An 18,000-nucleotide genomic window follows, 5' to 3' on the forward strand; every position below is an offset into this window, starting at 1 on the left:
CAATTGGCTCAGGCACCGAAAGGAAGCACCGAAATCTGCGTGACATTTCGGTCCGGGTAGGTATCGGTTGTATAGTCCCGGTGCCATATTGGTACCGGTTCTCGGTACCCAACCCTAGTGATGAGTTCTTGTAGGTAGGGGGGTGCATGTCCATTTATGCATTGATGGGTGAGTAGTAGGATTTTGTAGTCAATACGGAGTGAGACAGGGAGCCAGTGTAGTGAGTGTGGAATGTGTGTTAGGTGATCGTATTTCCGGACTCTCATCAGGATCCTGGCAGCGCTGTTTTGGATGTACTGCAGCTTCTGGATGTTCCTTCCAGTGATCCCAGTGAAGAGTGAATGGCAGTAGTCCAGTCTTGAGGTAATAAAGTCGTGGACGAGCTTCTTTGAATGATGAGGTCTGGAGGTCTGTGTTGGCCCTTAGCTTATCTTTAAATGAATGCATCTGGGTTTCATTCAAACTGGACAACCATAGTGTGAAGCAGGGACGTGCACAGTAATTTTGAAGGGCAGTTGCTCTGCCCTGGAAAAAAGGGGCAACACATTCAGTTTTGTCACCGCCGCTGCCACGCCCCGGTCATCTGATCGCAAATGTTGCCAATATAATTTTAAACTCTCACTAACCGCAGCTGCCACGCCCCCGTCATCTGATCGCAAATTTAGCCAATATCATTTTAAACTCTCACTAATCGTTGCTGCCACGCCCCCGTCATCTGATCGCAAATTTATAAATTTCCTTCGGAGGGGCAACTTCAGTTGAGGAGGGCAAACGGGCAGTTGGCCGAGCAACCTTAGCCCACTCCTGTGCACGTCCCTGGTGTGAAGGTATTCTCTATTAACCATTCCAATAGCTTTTTCAATATTTGATTCTACAGTGGCTGCCCAGCCTGTAATTCAAGATAACGACCAACTGGTCCCTACTGTCAGGCTAATGCCATTAAGTTAAGCATAATTCAGGAGATTCATCCAGAAATGTAATCTACACAGCTGCTGTTTCTGCCCAGGCCCTCCTAATGTTGTTATGGTGCCTGACTGTCACAGTTCCTTCAATTTACAAAGGGCTGCTGGTAAAAACAGGGCGTTAGAAAAGCAGCCAGAGATAACAGTACAGGCTCCGCTGACACGTCTGGGTGTGTGTCAGTGTGTGTGTGTGTGTGTGTGTGTGTGTGTGTGTGTGTGTGTGTGTGTGTGTGTGTAGATTGTGAGCGTAGGTCAGGGTGGGGACACTTCCTCTAGACTGGCTGGGAAAGCATGCTGAGAAGTGACAGCGGAGTTCAAAGGTCAACTGCTGACCCCCCCTTCTGCGGCACACAGGCTTCCCGGAGCCTCTTTGACACACACACACACACACACACACACCCTCACCAATACCAAACACCGTCTGGATCCTCCTGTCCCGCTCTCACCACACACTTATCAATTCTGCAGGCCTGTTTTCCACAGATATACACTTTCACTTTCATAGTGTGGGAACGCCGTTAAGCCGAGAGGACTTTCACCTGTTGGCCATCAGGCTCTAGCACCGCACTCTGAGAGAGAGCACTGGTCCCTCAGACAAGACTGGGCCTGACTCCGCTCTCTTCGAGAGAGAGCGAGAGAGAGAGAGCACTGGTCCCTCAGACAAGACTGGGCCTGACTCACTCCCTTTATGTCAATTTCATATTGATTCATTGCCACATTAGAGTTGGTAAAAAAGAACCAATTAGATCCCTCTGTTTAATGGCAGTGTGGGTGCACCTATGCTGCCTCTCTGTCCAGTTAGTCAGTTAGTGCTCTAGATTAAGAGTACGGAACTCATGTGTTCTAGTTGAAGAGTACGGAACTCCAGTGTTCTCGTTTAAGTGTACGGAACTCCAGTGTTCTCGTTTAAGTGTACGAAACTCCAGTGTTCTCGTTTAAGAGTACTGAACTCCAGTGTTCTAGTTTAAGAGTATGGAACTCCAGTGTTCTAGTTTAAGAGTACGGAACTCCAGTGTTCTAGTTTAAGAGTACGGAACTCAAGTGTTCTAGTTTAAGAGTATGGAACTCCAGTGTTATAGTTTAAGAGTATGGAACTCCAGTGTTCTAGTTTAAGAGTACGGGTCCCGTGCTGATCCACTCCCTTCCACCACCAAAAAGGACAGCACACACACACATACACACCACACGGGACAGCACACACACACACACACACACACACACACACACACACACACACACACCACACAGGACAGGAAAGCACACACAGGACACACAGGGCAGCACACACACACACCACACAGTACAGCACACACACACACAAACACACACACACCACAGGACAGCACACACAGGACGGCACACACAGGACGGCACACACAGGACGGCACACACAGCTGGCTGTAGATTGAGAAGTCATTCTGGAACGCCAAGTGCAGCCATAGATTAGAACGGTGGCTTGTAGTTGTGGCTAGCTGAGGCGTAGTCATCCGGCGGCGGTGGCAGACCTGGGCTGTAATTGAGGTTTGTTTGTTGGTTCCCTCTGGTCAGCGGTGAGACGCAGGCGGTCGCGTGCAGCTCTGCCCGTGGCTCTGCCCGTGGGCTCCATGTGTGGCAGGAGGAGGGTGAGCCTTTGGCCCAACAGCACGTCTCTCTGGGTGGGAGAGAGAGGCCAAACACTCCTATTCTCATCTATGGCTGTGGGACAGAAATGCCAAACACTCCTAGCTTCCATGTGTTGGTGGAAAAGCTCACCCTTTTTTCCCCTCCTACTCAGAAATGACTCCCACCTTACCCACACTGGAATGACTAGCGGAATGTGAAGTGCAGTTAGCAAGTACTCAGAGTTCCTCAGAAATGTTAATATATAGAATATGTCCTTTTTTCTGGATTTTTTTTTACATCTAAGGTCAGTCAGACAGTCCGTGTTAACGTTTTCACAGCGTAGCACCATAGTGCTGACAGACTATCTATCCTGAAGTCGAAAGATATGGAAGTTGCAAATAGTTGTTGGAAAGTTGTGAGTGTGTGTAAGGAGATTTATGTTTCCCACATGAATCCTCTTGTCTCTGGCTGAGCTGACCGCAGCTCTCTCTGTCTGTCTGTCTGTCTGTCTGCCTGATTCCTGTAGGAACTTCACACCACTGAGAAGACGAAGCTGATCACACAGCTGAGAGACGCCAAGAACCTCATCGAGCAGCTGGAGCAGGACAAGGTGTGTGTGTGTGTGTGTGTGTGTGTGTGTGTGTGTGTGTTGTGTGTGTTGTGTGTGTGTGTGTTGTGTGTGTGTGTGTGTGTGTCTGTGTGTCTGTCTGTGTGTGTGTGTGTGTGTGTGTCTGTGTCTGTGTCTGTGTGTGTGTGTGTGTGTGTGTGTGTCTGTGTGTGTGTCTGTCTGTGTCTCTGTGTGTGTGTGTGTGTGTGTGTGTGTGTGTGTGTGTGTGTGTGTGTGTAGGGGGAGTGGGGGGAGTGGGGGGAGTGGGGCTATGGGAGACATAACCGTAGCGGTTCAGGGGATCCAGCTGATTTCAAGGCTTAGACTCAGTTTCTGTTCGCTGATTCAGTCTGGCATGTCAGACTTCAAATGCTCTTTTTAAACAACCTCTATCTTTTCTAATCAACAAAAATGCATGCTTGTCTGTTTGGAGGATGATGAGTCAGAGAAGCTTAAAACATTTAAGAAGTCAATGTGCATAGTTATCATCTTTCACCTGCAGAGAATAATAAGACTAGATGTCAGCTGTGATTACTGCCTGTCAGATATGTCACAGGGCAATCTTGGCCTCTGTAGTTCTGCTTTCTGCTTCTTTTCCTGGAAGATAATTCAACATGACAGCTTATGACTTCATCCTTAAGGCACAATACCCCAAAAGATCCTCAGTATTTTTCATTCGCAAGGCTTATTCTGATATCCTCTTTCGTTTTTCACGTTCTATTCTGAGTTATGTGTGTGTCACCCTTCGAGTGTCCTGTTGGCTGTTTCCCCCTTGTGAAATACGGCGGCGCTTACAGGCTAGCAGCGAGTAGCGGCCTCAAGTCCTCTCATCCTCCGGGCCTCTGTGCTTAACCTTTGACCTCTGCTCTGCTGGATAGAGGTGACGGGTAGGGAAGACACTGAGAGGAATGCAGGAGGGGAAGGCAAACAGGTCACAAGCACTTACCGTCACCACGGTGATGGCAGACCCAGACCCCGAGAGGAACCAGGAACCAGGAACCGGTCAGCAAAACCCCCAGCTGGATTACATGGTTGTGTCGTAACGTTGTTTCCCGAAACAGAAACAGTGCGTTTCCCTTGTCTGTCAGAATGAGATTAGTTGCTATGAGATGTATTGGCAGAACGAGAGAGGAGATGGGTCCATGACTAGTAATCTTGTTTCAGCAGTAAGTTCTTGGATCAGCAGCGGAAATGGCTTTGTGAGCATTACATACACACAGAATTGGATTATGCTTACATGGTCACCCACACAAAATTCCTCCGGGACTGCAGAAGTGTTTGCAGTGCTCTGACTGAAGCATATATTGCTGACAGTACCCCCAAACCTAATTAATTGCTACTAAACTGTCCCCTCCACTCCGTCATGCAACACAAAACGGGCACATTACGGCTCTCCCACTGTCTAGTGTGGGAACAGTCGTGTCCCCAAAACAACCACAAAGGGCTTGAAAAATGATGAAGTAGACAAAATAAATTGAAAACATCTTGTCGTGCGGCCTTCAAATGGCATAGCCCGTTTTGTACTAGTAAATTGCGCAGGCGCTTTGACCTCTAAGGCCCCTTCAGCTTACTGGAATGTTTACTCCTACGCACTAACCATGTTGTGGTCCCAGTCTGAGTGTGGAGTCCTTCTCTGGATGTTCTTGAAGTGTAGGTCATTAGTTTATGTCCATTCAGAGCCAGAGTGTGCCTTCAGATTGCTGGAAAGCAATGGCTGGATGCCTAAACGGAAGTGTGTTGATGGACAGCAAAGACAGAGGGTCTTAACGGAAGTGTGTTGGCAGACAGCAAAGGCAGAGGGTCTTAACGGAGGTGTGTTGGTGGCAGAGGGTCTTAACGGAGGTGTGTTGGTGGCAGAGGGTCTTAACGGAGGTGTGTTGGTGGCAGAGGGTCTTGACGGAGGTGTGTGTTTCTCTTGGCGTCTCTCGAAGGGCATGGTGATAGCGGAGACCAAGCGCCAGATGCACGAGACGCTGGAGATGAAGGAGGAGGAGGTCGCCCAGCTGAGGGGGCGTGTCCAGCAGGCCGTGGTCCAGAAGGAGGAGCTGCAGGAGCAGAAGGAGAAGAATGAGAAATCAGGTAGGCAGGGTCAGGGAGTCAGCTCCTACCATCTCATTACATCTTCCTCTTTACCCCCCTTAATAACTTCAACACCTGACTCCTACCATCTCATAACATCCTCCTCTTTACCCCCCTTAATAACTTCAACACCTGACTCCTACCATCTCATAACATCCTCCTCTTTACCCCCCTTAATAACTTCAACACCTGACTCCTACCATCTCATTACATCCTCCTCTTTACCCCCTTAATAACTTCAACACCTGACTCCTACCATCTCATAACATCCTCCTCTTTACCCCCCTTAATAACTTCAACACCTGACTCCTACCATCTCATAACATCCTCCTCTTTACCCCCCCTTAATAACTTCAACACCTGACTCTTCATCCTCCCCCTCCTCCTCCTCCCCCACTTCAAGAGTGGGGAGTCTATTTGACTCTGTTGATCAAAGCCAGTGCTTCTTCAACCAGTGGCTGTGATGTTGAAGTTCTACTTCTGACAAAGACAAGAACGCACACTTTGATCTTTAAGCTGCCGACTGATGCTCTTTTTCTGATGTGACACAACATTTAAATGTGTCTGTGTCTGTGTCTGTGTCTGTGTCTGTGTGTGTGTGTGTGTGTGTGTGTGTGTCTGTGTCTGTGTCTATGTGTGTGTGTGTGTGTGTGTGTGTGTGTGTGTGTGTGTGTGTGTGTGTGTGTGTGTGTGTGTGTGTGTGTGTGTGTGTGTGTGTGTGTGTGTGTGTGTGTGTGTGTGTGTGTGTGTGTGTGTGTGTGTGTGTGTGCCTCCTGCAGGCTTTGAGGAGCTGGAGCGTGCCCTGGGTGTGGCACAGCGGGCAGAGGAGGCGCGGCGGCAGCTCCAGGTGCAGATGGAGGAGTGTCTGAAGGAGGTGGAGCAGGCCAGCAACGAGCGGGTGAAGGAGGTGGAGCAGGCCAGCGAGGAGGAGCGCAAGAGTCTGCAGCAGGAGCTCACACGAGTCAAACAGGAGGTGGTCAACATCATGAAGGTGAGGAGGAGCCCAAAACACAGACACACAGACACACAGACACACAGACACACACAGACACACACAGACACACACAGACACACACACAGAGACACACACAGAGACACACACAGAGACACACACAGAGACACACACAGAGACACACACAGAGACACACACAGAGACACACACGGAGACACACACAGAGACACACACAGAGACACACACAGAGACACACACAGAGACACACACAGAGACACACACAGAGACACACAGAGACACACACACACACACACAGACACACACAGACTTACTCTTAAGTGAGACTGATCATCAGCTGGAACTCGTGCTGTCCAACAGTAGGTAGTTGGCATCATGACGGTGAGGTGCAGTCTTAACCATCTGGCTGATGTGCTACTGCAGAAAGGCATTCATAGAATAACTGACATTTAGGACTTCTCCCAGTTTTTACAACATATTTCGGTTTTAAGAAGTATTTTGGTTAGTTTCTATGCAATGCCGAGCAACGTCCAGTAGAAGCCATCTGTTGGAGTGATTTTGTTCAGGGAATTGGATGCAGCGCGGTGTTAACCTCAATGGAATATAATTAAGGCCAATCTGTGGATAATTTATTAACTGATGTTTGCCACAGCTGTTTGATTTTCCTGAGTGGACTCAGCGCACATCTTCATCAGCTCGTGTTTTTTTTCCTCACGTCCCAAATGTGAGGCATCCGTGATCTTCATCTTGCAAATGTATTGTCCTGGTATCTGCCTGAATTCAGAGATAGGCAGTGTCTCTCCACTCAATTCATTCATAAAAATGATCTGGCGTGGTCATATCCTATAATTGTGCTCCATTGAATTAATCAACTGTGAGAAACCTGTTGAGATATTTTAGTTCTGGGAGCTGCATCAATGAAGTGTCAGGAGTCAGCTTTGTGATTTCTCCTCTGATGTGTTCCTTATGTTTTGCATGCAGAGTCACCAGTGTTCACACACACGCACGCACGCACGCACGCACGCAGGCACACACACACACACACACACACACACACACACACACACACACACACACACACACACACACACACACACACACAGATGTGTTCCTTATGTTTTGCATGCAGAGTCACCAGTGTTCACACACACGCACGCACGCACGCACGCACGCACGCACGCACGCAGGCACACACACACACACACACACACACAAACACACACACACACACACACACACACACACACACACACTGATGTGTTCCTTATGTTTTGCATGCAGAGTCACCAGTGTTCACACACACACACGCACGCACGCACGCACGCACGCACGCACGCACGCACGCACGCACGCACGCAGGCACACACACACACACACACACACACACACACACACACACACACACACACACACACACACACACACACACACACACACACACACACACACACTGATGTGTTCCTTATGTTTTGCATGCAGAGACACCAGTGTTCACTGGCTTTCTGGACACCACTGTCTGGTTAAGCCATCACTCTGCTCCATATTTTTCACATTCATTTAACATTTTGCGAGGGTGGAGATTTGAAAGTCCTGTGACTTAGAGGCCTCCCCTGATTCATCCCGTGTGCATTAGAGAAGGATTCATGATGTGTGTGTGTGTGTGTGTGTGTGTGTGTGTGTGTGTGTGTGTGTGTGTGTGTGTGTGTGTGTGTGTGTGTGATTCATCCCATGTGCATTAGAGAAGGATTCATGAATGTCAAGGCGGCTGTAAATCACAAACTGACCAAATGAGTTTTTTGACACTCACGTTTATGGTGTAATAATCTTTTCACATACACCAGGTTGGCCTTTAAAAGGTTGTACGTAGAAGCAACCTTTTCTGTTTCTTTCATTAGCCGACTCGCCTCAGCCACGTCAAAGATGTGTGTGTGTGTGTGTGTGTGTGTGTGTGTGTGTGTGTGTGTGTGTGTGTGTGTGTGTGTGTGTCTGTCCACAAGGTTAAGATAGAAACAGGTGCCAGTTTGGCCAGTAAAACACTCTAGCTTTTGGAAGCTATTTTTCGGACATACTTTGTGGTGGTGTGGGTTATCGAGTGTGGAAAAGAAATTCAGATTATCATGCCTGTACTTGAAATTTTTCTTTTAGTTTCACAGTGTTCATTATACATGGTTAGCTGAGTTTGTCAGAGATGTGAAGTAACGTGCATTAATCTGTATAGTTCATCTGTTCTATAATTCCTCAGTATTTGGTCACAGATTGTTTTGTTACCTCCCTGTCTGTAGAAGTCTTCTGAGGACAGGATTGCGGAGTTGGAGCGTACACACACAGAAGCTCTTGCCAGGAAAGATGAAGAACTCCAAGCTCAGATTAATCAAGCTGTGGTACGTTTACAATCTCCCGATCACATTCTATCTGAATTTCATCATTTAAAAAAACATAAACCTCATTGATCTATATGTCTATCAAAACAAGTGTTCTTTAACGTCTGTTTTTGGTTCCATAACCTGAATTATTTTTTAGATTTTTTGTTATCTATACAGAAGCTTCTATACCAAAGAATATTTTTGATTATTATATTTTTGTATTATTTTCAATGATTATATTCTGTTTTTGCTGTTGTTTGGTGCAGGAGCAGTGTCGTGAGGAGATGAACCAAGCCACGCAGGAGAGCGAGCAGCAGGCCTCTCTTGCAGTGGAAGAGGCGGAGCTGCAGAAAACTGCCCTGCAGGCGGGGGCTGAGAATAAGGCCAAGGAGCTGCTGCTGGAGCTGGAGACGGCCAGAACTGTGAGTTTGTTAGCAGTACACACACACACACACACACACACACACACACACACACACACACACACACACACACACACACACACACTGCTGGAGACGGCCATAACTGTGAGTTTGTTAGCAGTACACACACACATACACACACACACACACACACACACACACACACACACACACTGCTGGAGCTGGAGACGGCCAGAACTGTGAGTTTGTTAGCAGTACACACACACACACACACACACACACACACACACACACACACACACACACACACACACACACACACACACACTGCTGGAGCTGGAGACGGCCAGAACTGTGAGTTTGTTAGCAGGACACACACACACACACACACACACATACACACACACTGCTGGAGACGGCCAGAACTGTGAGTTTGTCAGCAGTAACTCGCCTCCTACGCTATTTTATCTCTTGATGGGTTCTTCAGAAGCTCCTACGAGAATGAATTGGCATAACTTTGATCTGAACTGAGATACAGGAAAATCATGGGTTCGTTTTGAGGGTAAAAACCTTAGCACATTTTTAGTGTGTTTTGTTTTGGGGGGGGGGGTTAAATGCTATAAGGAACGTTCTGATATCTGGAGTGTTCCTAACAGTGCACAAATATTATATTATTTTACTTCCATTAAAATTCACAAATCTGTTATTACAGAAAATACTAGAGCTGGAAAGCTCCTTGAAAAGACCATCTGAGGAGGAAGGCGACCAGGAGCTCTCATCACAGATGGAAGAACTGAAGAAGAAACATGAAGCGGACTTGTTGGCCGTCGAGGAGAAGCACCAGGAGCTCCTGGAGAAGTGCAAGGCTGAGCAGGCAGAGGCCCTGAATCGGCAGCATGGCGTCACCATGCAGGAGCTTCAGGAAAAACACAAAGCAGAAGTGGAGGCCATCCTGAAGGACAGTGAGAAGCAGTTCCACGTCCACATCGAGGACATGAACCAGAAGACGCTGGAGAAGCTGGACCTGAAGCAGACCGAGCTGGAGGCCTTGTCCTCTGAGATTTCGGAAGTCACCAAGAGTAGGATGCTCCTTGAGGAGAAACTCGCAGCCGCTGAAGAAGCCAGCAAGTCGGCAAGGGAGCAGTTTGAAGCAAGGCTTCAGGAGGAGCAGGTGAAATATCAAGCCGATGTGGAGGGCATCAAGCTCCGACACAAGGACTCTCTGGGAGGAGTCAAGAAGACACTGAAAGGGGAACTCAATAAACTAAAGATGATCTTGGAGGAAAAAGAGAAAGAAGCAGAGGAACATCATCAGCAGGGCAAAATGCTGAAAGAAGAGTTAGAAAAGGCTCAACAGTGTAGGGACTCTGTGCTTAGAGAATTGGAAGAGCTAAAGCAGAAACAACATGATGGTCTGGGTGAGATTTCAGAACAGTTGACACAATCAAAGAGTGAGGTTAAGAACCTTAAGGAGCTCTTGGAAAGAGCCCAAGGGGAATGCAAGCAAAAGGCTGACCTTCTTGAGCAAAAGGTGAAGGAGCTGCAAGAGGTTTCGTGCCAAGTAGAACAGGCCAAACAGGAGATCACTGAAAAAGAGAACTCCTACACTGACAAATTAAAGGCCATGCAAGAAGATGAGAATAAATTAAGAAAACAGTTAGATGAGGAAAGGAAGGCTCATGAGAGGAAGATTGAGAATATAAAAAAGGACATGGATAGTAAACTCAAATCTCAAGAGAATAAAGCAGAAAAAGTCAGACAGAAGACCAAAGAAATGCAGGAGAAGTTCAAGAAAAAGCTTCAGGACACTCAGGAGGCGCTGAAGGGAGAACTAGCGAAAAAGGAGAAAGAACTGCAGCAGAAAGAACAGCAGCTCAAGGACAAGATCTTGGAGATGGCCCAAGCCAGCTCAGAGGGGCTGAGCACTGCCATGACTGACCTAGAGGCCAACCACAAAGAGCAGCTGGAGAAGCTTGGTGAGGTCAAGAGACAGGAGCAAGAGCAACTTTCTCAAACTTGGAAGGAGAAGATCAGTCAGCAAGAGGAGGAACTCCAGGAGAAACATTCCCTTGAGCTGCAGGAGAAGGCCCAAGAGTTGGAAGCCGTTTCGGAACAACTCGGTACCACCAGGGAGGAGAAGGAGCGAGTTCTTAAGGAGATGACCAACTTGAGGGAGGAGTTAGCGATCAGGGAGACCACTGTGCAGAAACTGCAAGCAGAATTGAGGAAAGCGGCGGCCAAATTAGAAAGTTTATCACACGGAGAGGCCATGCTGAAAGAGCAGGTGGAGTCGGTCGAGAAGAGGCTCAACCAGGCTCTCGGTGACAGAAATATGCTCCAAGACCAGGTTGTGAAGTTGGAGGACGAGAGTCGAGAAAGAGTACGGGAACTCTCCGGGAATCTAGAAGACGTGCAAAATAAGCTGAGTGTTCTTGAAGGTTCCAGGAAAAAGGAAGGCGTGGACTTCCAGAAGAAGCTGGAAGAGAAGGTTCTTGAACTACAAGTCAAGGAAAAAGAGTTTCAGAACCATGTGCAGTCCATGCATGCACAGTTGGAGAAGCATTGCAGAGAAGTCCAGGTGACAATTGAGGGATGTGCTGACCAGTTCAGCACGACTGTGGGAAATCGAGTGAGAGAACTTCAGGACCGAGTTGTAAGCACTCAAAAAAGGGTGACGCATCTTAGAAACACCATCATAGCAAAGACAGGCAGAATTTGCACTTTAGAGGGAAAGCTCAAGCAAAGAGAAGAGGAGAACCAGACTTTGAGTAGTTCACTCGAGCAGCTGACTCTAAAACTGAAAGAAAATTCAGATAAATTTGAAGCCTTAACAAATGAGAGAGTGTCCTTGCAAAAAACATCTGAGAATAACTCTCAGATCCTTTCAGAGAAGGACCTTCGCATTGAGCAGCTCACTGAGGAAAACCGAATGATTTCAGAAACTATCAAAGCGAATGCACTACATGTCAGCAATTTAGAGGGCATCATTAATGACTTGAAGACTCAGTTAGCACATAGCATAGCTGACAAGGAAGAAGCCATATCTGTGCTCACTCAACAGCACGTGGAGGAAAAACAATCCCTCAACTGCCAGATGGAAGAGACGGTGGAAACCCTTAATAAAGAAAAAAGTCTGGCTCTACGAGAGACAGAGACACTCAGGAACAAACTGACGGAGTTCAAAACAAAAGCAGAATCCAAGTTCACCGACAACCATAACACTGTTAAGTCTCTGCAGGCCAGAATACAGGACATGGAGAGGCAAATAGCAGAGAAGGAGGAAAATGTTCAGAGACTTGCAGCAAGCCTTGACAATCAGTCCATAAGCAAGTCAGAGATGGACCAGGCTCTTTCTGAGAAGGAGCAAAAGGTCACCACTCTGACCTTTGACCTCCAAAGCTGCACAAGGAAAGCTGTTGACTTGGAAGAACAGTTGGATGTGAGGACGAAAGAGTGTGAGCAGATGAGGAGGGACCTGCAGCAGCTCATGGACGTCAGGGACAACGAGAAGCGAGAGATTATGGAGCAGGTGCAACAGGCGCAGGTGCAGTCCTCTCAAAGCGGTCTCCTTGTCCAGGAGATGGAGGGAAAACTCCTGTGTCTGGAGAAAGAAGTCCAAGCCACCAAAGAACAACTTGAGCGTCAGAGATCGGAGTCGGAAAAGGAGAAAACTGAGATACTGAGGGAGAAGGAGGACGCCTTGAGAATGGCTGAGGAGCGGTCCTCGGAGGGGACAGGGAAAGTGGCAGAGCTGAAGAAGAAAGCCGAGCAGAAGATCAGCCTTATCCGAAAACAGCTGACCTCACAGATCGAGGAGAAGGAGAAAGTCATCAAGAGCCTGCAGACTCAGCTGCAGGAGGCACAGCAAAACCAATCAGAGAAGGAGGAAGTCATCAAGAGCCTGCAGGCTCAGCTGCAGGAGGTTCATCACAACCAGGCAAAGAAGGAGGAAGTCATCAAGAGCCTGCAGACTCAGCTGCAGGAGGTTCATCACAACCAAGCAGAGAAGGAGGAAGTCATCAAGAGTCTGCAGACTCAGCTGCAGGAGGCACAGCAGAACCAAGCAGAGAAGGAGGAAGTCATCAAGAGCCTGCAGACTCATCTGCAGGAGGTTCAGCAGAACCAGGTGGAGAAGGAACAGCAGAACCAGGTAGAGAAAGAGGAAGTCATCAACAGCCTGCAGGCTCAGCTGCAGGAGGCACAGCAGAACCAAGCAGAGAAGGAGGAAGTCATCAAGAGCCTGCAGACTCAGCTGCAGGAGGTTCATCAGAACCAGGCAGAGAAGGAACAGCAGATGCAACTCCTCGGGAAGAAGGAGGAAGGCCTGGAGGAGGCCCTCAGGAGCCTGAGGGAAGAGCACGAAAAACATCTTGAGCAAGTTCGCCACGACGAGAGCCTCACGAGGGAGAAATGCTTAGAGAGTCTGAAGAGTAGCTATGAGGAAACAATCGCAGCACTTCAAACCAAAATATCTCAGGAAGGGAGTTGTGCTACGACTGATAACGACAGGGGGGAGGAGATCCTCCCAAGCCTTACAGAGCTCCAGGGAAAGCTTGAAGAAGCACTCAAGCAGGATGCCAACTATCAAGCTGAAATCAGCCGCCTTAAGGCAGACCTCGCAGAACAGACCGCGTTGGTTCAAGAGTTACAGAACACAAGACTCGTCGAGACGGAGCACTGTGTAGCTGAGCAAAACCATAGCGTCTTGGGAAAGGAACCCGTGGGTGACGTGCCCCAAGAGGAAGTGGACTGGCAGAGTCAGAAAGAAGCTTTGGTGAAGGAGTACGAACAGAAGCTTCAGGAACTAACTCAAAGGCTGGAGGAGAAGGAGGGCCTTCTAGGTGTCTATCAAAACTCTCCTCAGGGAAACGGAGATGCTGACGGAGACAGTTCGTCGGAACAGAGTCCAGAGCACCTGAAGAGTAAGCTGGCGCGGGCTGAGCAGGAGAAGCAGAAGATCCAGAAGGACTTCACGAGGTTGCAGAAGGACCTCCGCGCACTGAGGAGGGAACACGAGCAGGAGCTGGAACACTTGAAGAGGGAGATGGCAGAAGAAACCGAAAAGAAGCAAAAGTAAGTCTCTCTAACACTAAAATAAATCCTTATGTAGGTCCTTATGTAGGTCCTTATGTAGGTCCTTATGTATGTCCTTATGTAGGTCCTTATGTATGCCCTTCTGTAGGTCCTTATGTAGGTCCTTATGTAAGTCCTAATGTAGGTCCTTATGTATGCCCTTCTGTAGGTCCTTATGTATGCCCTTCTGTAGGTCCTTATGTATGCCCTTCTGTAGGTCCTTATGTATGCCCTTCTGTAGGTCCTTATGTATGCCCTTCTGTAGGTCCTTATGTATGCCCTTCTGTAGGTCCTTATGTATGCCCTTCTGTAGGTCCTTATGTATGCCCTTCTGTAGGTCCTTATGTATGCCCTTCTGTAGGTCCTTATGTATGCCCTTCTGTAGGTCCTTATGTATGCCCTTCTGTAGGTCCTTATGTATGCCCTTATGTAGGTCCTTATGTATGCCCTTCTGTAGGTCCTTATGTAGGTCCTTATGTAGGTCCTTATGTAGGTCCTTATGTATGCCCTTCTGTAGGTCCTTATGTAGGTCCTTATGTAAGTCCTAATGTAGGTCCTAATGTAGGTCCTTATGTATGCCCTTATGTAGGTCCTTATCTATGCCCTTCTCTAGGTCCTTATGTAGTTTTGTTCTTGGTGTCTGGGATGTGAATGGAAGAGCATATTTCCTCTTTGGGCTCATGGAAGTTCTCCATGTTTTTCTGCACAGGCTGGAAATAGAGGACCTGGAAATGAAACACAACTCGGCGCTGAAGCAGATCTTGAGAGAGTTCAGCACTCAAATGGCCCTGAAGGAGAAGGAGTTGGAGGGTTCCGTAAGAGAGACCATTGGTAAGGAGGAATGTTGTACAACACAGAACACTTTGTGTTGGTGTTTTGGAAGTCGAAAAGCAGTATTACATTAAACAGTTGGGTTGTATGAAAATCAATTTTTACAAGTCCCTTTATACCGTTGCTGCTGTGCAACGTGTATTAAATAGTTTTCACATTTATAAAAATAAATTTTATTCAATTCCTTACTGAATAAGGACCTCAATACTTTATGAGGGATGGCTAGATTCAGGAAAAGTGAAAAACAAAAAAAGATCTGCTGAAGTAAGACCTCTACTCTGGCAGGTTTAACATATGTTTCCATCGCATTGCCAGTTCATCCGTTCTGGCAGGTAGGCAGGAAGTGAGTGACTGAGTGACTGAGTGACTGAGTGAGTGGGTTTGGAAGACTTTCTGTGGCTCCCTGGCTCTCTGTGCTATGAGCTTTCTGCCTCATCCCACACTGTGCTCTGAGTGTGTGTGTGTGTATATCCCACTCACCCCACACAGAGAAGGCCCAGTGCGTGGAGGTGGAGCTGATGGACGGCCATCGTGAGGAAGCCAGTCAGCTGAAGAAGGTGATCGCCCAGAAGGACGACGACTTGAAGAGAACCGTGCAGCGGTACGAGGAGATCCTGCAGGTGAGGGGGCGTGCTCAGTGGTCATGTTGGGAAAAGCACAGGAAGCTCGATTTAGTTCTTTTCCCTTGTGAAATAGAAGCGTTGTTGAAGTGAAGTGAGAAGCATCAGTTGCTGTGTTAGTCCTTACAGAAAGAAAGTGCTGAAAAGTAGCTGAAATTTCATCTATAGTATCTATGTCTATAACCACGCAGTACACCTGGAATGAATAAAGTAAAACACCTTCAATCAATTTCAGGCATTTTAAATTGTACAGACTTCATCCTTTAATCCACCACAAAAATAAGTGCAGTCCATGCAACTCTTTCAGCTCTCTAGTGAAGGTTTCCATATATCTCCTCCATCATCAGGAATCTATTAGCCAGACAAATACCTTTCCTTAATCCCCTCTGTGTGTGTGTGTGTGTGTGTGTGTGTGTGTGTGTGTGTGTGTGTGTGTGTGTGTGTGTGATACCTTTCCTCAATCCCCTCTGAGCGCTACTAATTTATGAATTCCATGTGAGTTCCGTCTGCCAATATTTGAATGAGAACCTCAAGTTCAACTGACTGTATTACCAGAGACGAGAAGCACAAAGCTCAACTCACAACTGCCATTTACATACGTATGAGATTCTGTCATTTCACAGACCCCTTTTACCCCAAGTGACTGAAAGATGTGTAAATGTAATTATACTAGTATAAATGCATTTACTTATACTATCCTATTTACTGTCCTTGTCATTATGGCCGTGGCACTTGGACTGTAATTCCTATGTTAGTCACACGACATGAGATGTAAACACTAACCTCTAATCAGAGCTAAAGACGTGCCCTTTAACTGCGTGTCCACTGTGTCATGTTTATTTCGGCCACATGCTGGAGCACACAGCCAGCCCTAGACTACAAAAAAGGGTGTTGCTGATTTGAGTACTTCCGACACTGCACTGTAGTTCTTTGTCTGGCTTTCCCCTGGCCTTGAAGAAAGCTCCACTAACATGAGTCTCACAGAGTCTCACTACATAGATGGCCTGGCGGAGCAGTGCTCACCAAATGAAAATAAACAGCGCAGGAAATGACTAATCGTTTCCCCCTCCTGTCCTGTCAGAGCCGCGAGGAGGAGATGGGGTCGCGCGTGTGGGAGGTGCAGAAGGAGCTGGACGAGATTCAGCAGCGGAGCCTCACAGGCCCTCAGGTACGGCACCACAGCGGGGCGCCGCCCTCACCTTCCAGCGGGAGGTATAGACATACCCCCATAAAAAAACACAAAATTGCAGCCTACACGGCGAACAAGCCGAGCCAACCAAGCATGGCCGTCTCCATGCTTTAGCTGCAAGTGATATGGCTGCTATCCAATGCTAGCAGGACGCAGCGAGGTTCTGACTAAAAGCTGGGAAAGGAATGTCCTATCGGGAGAGCGGAGGAGGTGGGGGTCTTAAGAGGCAATTGTGTCTGCCTGTATCCCTGTTCTCAATTAGCTGTCATAAGAAAAAAAACACCAGGGTTTAAGGTTTACGCCGTCCTCTTTGCCTCTAAGGCAAACGCTCCTCACTGTTGGAAGGTGGAACAGTTGCGTTTCTTCCAGGATGGGGTTTTGCCAAATGTTTTTGAGATGAATACGAGCGCTTAAGCCTTTAAAGTAACCGAACGCAAACAGCGCTGCTCTCTTTCGCATGGCGGCATTCTTTCCCGCTGATGTCACTCACAGCTTCTCCCCCCGTTAAGTAACAACAGGGAGAGCATTCTCAGGAGCGCCAAACATGACTTCAATCATCTCCACATTTCATCTCATGTCAGGGTTTCAAGCATGTCCAATTCCTCGAGCAGCCACTAGGGGCACCTTTTTGTTTTTGTTGTTTTTTTTTCTCTCCACATTGCTCCATATGCATCTTAGTGGTCACGGCAACAGAATGATGGCTAGCCATCATTTTATTTTTATAGCCAGTGAGAATATTTGTCAACTGGGGGAATGCACACAAACGTGCAGGTTGGAGCTCAGAGAGAAGCAGCTGGTCATTTGTGTTTCCCAACGAGACTGATTTATGTTTTTCTGCTCTCTCCCTCTTTCCCTCTTCTCTCTTTCCCTCTTCTCTCTTTCCCTCTTCTCTCTTTCAGGGACTTGAAGAGCTTCAGGTGAGTTGGATCCAGCCTCCCCGTTACTTTTATTGATGGTAGAGGGAGTGAGTGATTTGTTGGAAGCCTCTCTCTGGTTCTCACATCAACCCATATTTCAGAGCTGCAGTCTCATTCCTCAGCAACCTATAGCACTGCTCTGTTTCCCATTCCAGTTTTTCAGGCAATGAGCTTTTCATGTTTCACTCTTCTCACCATAAACCTCCCTACAAATGCGATGCAAAAGTACATTTCCGCATTTCACTTTTGCTCTTTTAATCCCCTAACCTGCCTCCACTATGCATCTCCATTGTAGCAGCACCGGTTCGTCCCGGACATCCCTAACTGTGGTTCTCCCCCACGCAGGTCCAGCTCGCCCAGAAGACCACCCAGCTGAGCGAGGCCCGACTGAGGGAGCAGGAGAA

The 18,000-nt window shown here is 47.7% G+C and overlaps 1 protein-coding gene across 2 annotated transcripts in view; it reads left to right on the top strand.

Annotated features, from left to right (window-relative positions):
- The window catches only part of golga4 (golgin A4), a 47,005-nt gene that overhangs the window by 14,778 nt on the left and 14,227 nt on the right, over positions 1-18,000 (top strand). For both annotated transcript variants that reach the window (XR_013968851.1, XM_080849206.1), the window contains exons 10-20: positions 3,091-3,174; positions 5,103-5,250; positions 6,030-6,241; positions 8,503-8,601; positions 8,850-9,005; positions 9,679-14,039; positions 14,749-14,870; positions 15,360-15,490; positions 16,572-16,658; positions 17,579-17,596; positions 17,942-18,000. The exon at positions 17,942-18,000 is cut by the window's right edge and continues 10 nt beyond it. Coding sequence is in view for 1 of the 2 variants with exons in the window: in XM_080849206.1 (XP_080705332.1) it covers positions 3,091-3,174; positions 5,103-5,250; positions 6,030-6,241; positions 8,503-8,601; positions 8,850-9,005; positions 9,679-14,039; positions 14,749-14,870; positions 15,360-15,490; positions 16,572-16,658; positions 17,579-17,596; positions 17,942-18,000 (5,477 nt within the window). In the remaining variant the exon portion in view is untranslated. The remainder of the gene's footprint in view (positions 1-3,090; positions 3,175-5,102; positions 5,251-6,029; positions 6,242-8,502; positions 8,602-8,849; positions 9,006-9,678; positions 14,040-14,748; positions 14,871-15,359; positions 15,491-16,571; positions 16,659-17,578; positions 17,597-17,941) is intronic.

This window comes from Sprattus sprattus (assembly GCF_963457725.1).
Source record: "Sprattus sprattus genome assembly, chromosome: 12".
NCBI classification, from domain to species: domain Eukaryota; kingdom Metazoa; phylum Chordata; class Actinopteri; order Clupeiformes; family Clupeidae; genus Sprattus; species Sprattus sprattus.